Source organism: Limulus polyphemus, unplaced genomic scaffold (genome assembly GCF_000517525.1).
Source record: "Limulus polyphemus unplaced genomic scaffold, Limulus_polyphemus-2.1.2 Scaffold6744, whole genome shotgun sequence".
In the NCBI taxonomy this organism is placed as follows: domain Eukaryota; kingdom Metazoa; phylum Arthropoda; class Merostomata; order Xiphosura; family Limulidae; genus Limulus; species Limulus polyphemus.
Window position 1 is genome coordinate 24,520 of NW_013672354.1, and position 4,572 is coordinate 29,091.

Consider the following 4,572-nt stretch of genomic DNA (forward strand, 5'->3'; position numbering starts at 1 on the left):
TGATAGCAGAAGCATAAAAGGTTGGCAATTGCCTAATTAATGATGCTGAGAATGTGGCTTTATTGATATACATTGAATATACTCCCGGTGAGTGGGTAGATCTTTGTACTAGCTAGTATGGAGACTTGATTATGCTGTATTTCACTTAAAAATTCATCATTTAACAAACGAAGACTTGTCTCAAAAAGATACATCCAAAACCACCCTATTTGGGAGTTTCCAGAATGAACTTACTTTTAATATTCAACAAATTGTAGTGTACAGTCACCTTTTGGCTCCTAAGGGGTGTGTTAAAATTAACTAACACATGGCACTATTAATTGAACTGTTTATTCCTTATTTATTTGATTGTCAAAATTCTGTGATTGCATTTTTTTTAAACTTATGATTTTATTTCAAAAAAATTTAAATGAACAATAAGTTTACCAAATCCATGCTACACATAACTTAATAATATAGAAAAATGAAATCTGACAACAGTTTTGTGGACTTGGTTATAGGCACTGAGTGTGTAGGCCTCCCACTAGTAAAATATATAATATGTAGGTTTGATAACTTTTCACTTATCAGTTACACCTTCCCTCTCCCCCTGGAAAAAGAAAACTTTGTACATCTATATATTGTTATTTCCAGCACAAAAAATTAACTGACATTGCTATAGGAAGAAGAATCAAAATGAAAATATAACACCATATATTTGCATTTATGAAGGCATCACACAGTAGATCATTCCTTAAACATACATACACATCCAAGCTGATGTACTTATTAAAGCGTAGGACCAATATCTAACATTATGTAACAATAACTTGTTTCACTTTTATCAATGTATGCATGTATACACACTTTGAATACCTTGGATCCCTAGTATATGTACATGTGCTACCATTGAGACATTAAATTACACCTTTCTGTGTGTAAGTAAAATTATTCAAGTCAAATAGATATCCACTTTTATCATGTATATTTGTTAAATAATTGATTTATAATTCATATCTAAATATTTTGATAAATGTCAGGTTTTTTGTATAGGGCTGGATTCTTTATAGTAGGTGTCTGTGACTTGTTGGCAATAAATGTCAACAATAAATGGACAGCACACAATCCACTTGTTTTAAAATAATATATATATATATTCAAAATAAGTCAAACATATGTAAAAAATTTTTTTTTACATTATTGATTATCACAGTTGTATCCAGAACTTTAAATAATTGTCTATTTTTCATCAAAGTCCACACTGGTAAGTTCAATTAATTTAGAACACCCTTTGACAAGAAAAATTATTCTCCTCTACTCTGTTATCGCAATATAATTAGTGACAAATTCACTTACTTTACCCTGTGGGTTACCACAGTTGTATATAGAGCTTTAAATAATTATCTTTTACATCAAAAGTCCACACAGGATGGTTCAATTACTTTAGTACCCAATTGACAAAATGAAATATTCTTCTCTATCTGTGTTGTTACAATACAAGCTGTGAAACTCGCTTCAAAATTACCACTATAACTGTTGGTTACCACAGTTGTATCTAGAGTTTTAAATAATTGTCTCCTTTTTGTCAAAGTCCATACAGACAAGTTCAATTAATTTAGAACACCCTTTGACAAGACAAATTATTCTCCTCTATCTCTGTTATTACAATACAAACTGTGAAACTCAGTTTAGAAATTGCCTGTTACAGCAAAACTCACACACTTTTTCTTTCACATTCACTAACTTCTTTTCACTAGTTTCCTTCCTTCCTCTCTGTACCTGCATGTATTTGTAGCACAGACAGAAAAATCTGGAAATATTTAGCCCTCTAATCACAACAATATTCACATAACAAAAAAGATTTAGAAGCTTTGAGTAAAATGATGTCAACAATATTACAAAAGCCTAGTACAACAATCAAACAACATACACAATATATGACTCATACAGAGTTACTTAATGAAACTTGTCATAACTATTGCTTTTAAAATAATTAACTTTAACACTCTTGTTATGAAAAATAAGTAATCATTAAATATTAAATCATTAAATAGACTAAACAATAACTCTTAAACTAAACAGTTTTGTATATCTAATAATAAATTTAATTTCTGATTCAAAAGCTAATCAGATAAGTAATAAATATTGTATAGTGATAATACAAACACATGCCTTCCAGTGAAGCCTTTAAAACCTATAAAAAACCTTTATTTTTGTTCTCATCCATACCTTCTTTATTTTTACTCAAAACAGACCAAAAAGACCTGTTAATTTGAAGTTGAATCTACATTTTTAAACAGAAACATTTCTGCACAAATTTTGAAACTGTATTCATGATATTACCATAAGTATCAAATAAAGATCTGTGGATATATATAATTTTGCAGCATTTCTGATGTGTGGGAATAATTTATACTTCATTATTAGAACTCGCTTGTTAAAATGTCTGTTATGAAGTAGTGAATTTTTTCATGGAAATTTTTCAGGTGAATACAGAAATTCACATTTATTATTTGCCAGATATAAATCATTTATATATTTAACTATATATTTTCATTTGTGAAACCACAATTTAATCTTTTTTTTTTTAGAAAAAGGATCGTTTAGAAAAAAAATGATTTTATACAGTGGCTCACTGTGATGCTTGCAAACATTTATCTGGTTCCTTTTTACAGGCCTACTTTGCATAAATCATAGACAGAAGTGAAGCATAGGAATGTGCATATAGGTTAATATGGTATAAAGACTTTTATAACAAGTTAAGACATGTTTATGTCACATTTTATGCTAGAATACCTTCATTGATCTTTAGGTCTCAGCTTAAAATTTCATTGATATTGATAAATATCTGCTTTGTAATGATTTGGACTGAAAAAGTAAAACAACTAAAGATTATGTTGAAATGCTTTTGTTTTTTATATTAAATAAATAATAATTAACTGTGTTCAATGTACAAGGATGTATTGTTAAACTTTTAAGGAGTATTATTATTTATAAAAGCTGCAGTTATATTACACTCACAAAGCATGTACATCGAATCAAACGCACACACTTTTCATATTGAATATTTTAACTAGAAATAAAAAAATCATATTATGGAAATTAATATATATATATATATTTATTTATTTTTAATCACAGTATTATCCTAGCTCAAACAAAAACAAAAGAAAATATCTTTTGATCTTCATCTATTTATTTTTGTCCATTAAGAATGAACTGCTGGAAAAGAATTATTTGGAGATTTATCATCATGAGGATGGATTTAAAGAAAAAGTAATCCTGTTGGAAGAACAGCTTAAAGAAACCCAAGAGCAGATGCAGCAAACTCTGTTAAATGAGACAGCAGGAGAAGAATTTCACAAATTGCAGGCTGAACTTCACAAATTATTCATAGATAAGGTGAGATGTAGCATTTTTGAGAACTTCATCTGAAAAACTTGCACCAGCAATAAGAAACAAAAAGTTGTGAAAATCTCTCAAAGTAAGTTACACATAATTTTAGCCATACAAAATGTTACTGTAACAATATTAGTTTGAAAGATTTATATGTATACATTGAAAATATCTTTGGATTTAGGCTAATATAAATAGGTTTAATTTCAGCTATTCTTGTGTATTCTTGTTTGGGGTCACTTCATTTGGAGTACTTGCTCACAAAGAGAAGTATCCATATATTGATGATATGTAAATTTTTATGTTGACTCTTGTATTTACACAACAGATCAAATTTTATATTTTCACAAGAGTCAAATTTCAGATTAAAACCATGAACTTAGATTAATACTTTACACACAAAAGAGACTGCATATTTTGACACATGATATTAGTATAGTAGAAAGGTGTTCAGTAAATGGTATTGAGACAGTGAGGATGTGTAACATTCTCCAATGCTGTTAGATATATAAAAGCACTGTAAATAATCACAGTTGAGGAAAGAATTTATGTAATTTCGGTTACCTCAAAGGAACCGTTTTGGTATTGGCATTTTTGTAAAAGCTGCAGTTATGTTACACTCACAAAGCATGTACATCAAATCAAAGACACACACTTTTCATATTGAATACCTTAACTAGAAATAAAAATCACATATTATGCATTGTTGGTAACTAATATATATGTATATATATATTTATTTTTAATTATTTTTTTTGCATTTTCTGACCTTCTATATCATTGTGCTACAAAGTTTCATGCTCTTTGCATAGATTATATATTTTTTTTTTAACCAATATACTACAACTGCTGTTGTTTTTCAGAAAGGTATTGAGCATGCTGGAAGGATGTACACATTTTTCACACTAAAATTAGAAAAAATTAACCTTACACTTCATAAAACTTGATTTTTTAAAATTTTAACATATGTTTTGCTATTTCAGCTTCAATGGCACTTGTACAAAAACTGATTTCTCATCTTGAGGGTAAAAGTTTTTCTAACTAACTTTATTGTCCAATATACATTATATATATATAATAAAGTGACCAAAAATAATTCTTCACATTTGAGACTTACAAAATGTTCTAGTTTTAGTTCTAATATTAGGTCGTCAAGAAATTAATTTCATTTTTTTAGATGAAAAAACCCGAACAACT

The 4,572-nt window shown here is 28.3% G+C and overlaps 1 protein-coding gene across 1 annotated transcript in view; it reads left to right on the forward strand.

Moving 5' to 3' along the window:
* Window positions 1-4,572, forward strand: part of LOC111089601 (BICD family-like cargo adapter 1) — a gene marked incomplete at its 3' end in the record, with an annotated part of 39,926 nt that overhangs the window by 21,822 nt on the left and 13,532 nt on the right. Inside the window, exon 4 of the mRNA XM_022402413.1 lies at window positions 3,193-3,381. Within this exon, the coding sequence (XP_022258121.1) occupies window positions 3,193-3,381 (189 nt within the window). The remainder of the gene's footprint in view (window positions 1-3,192; window positions 3,382-4,572) is intronic.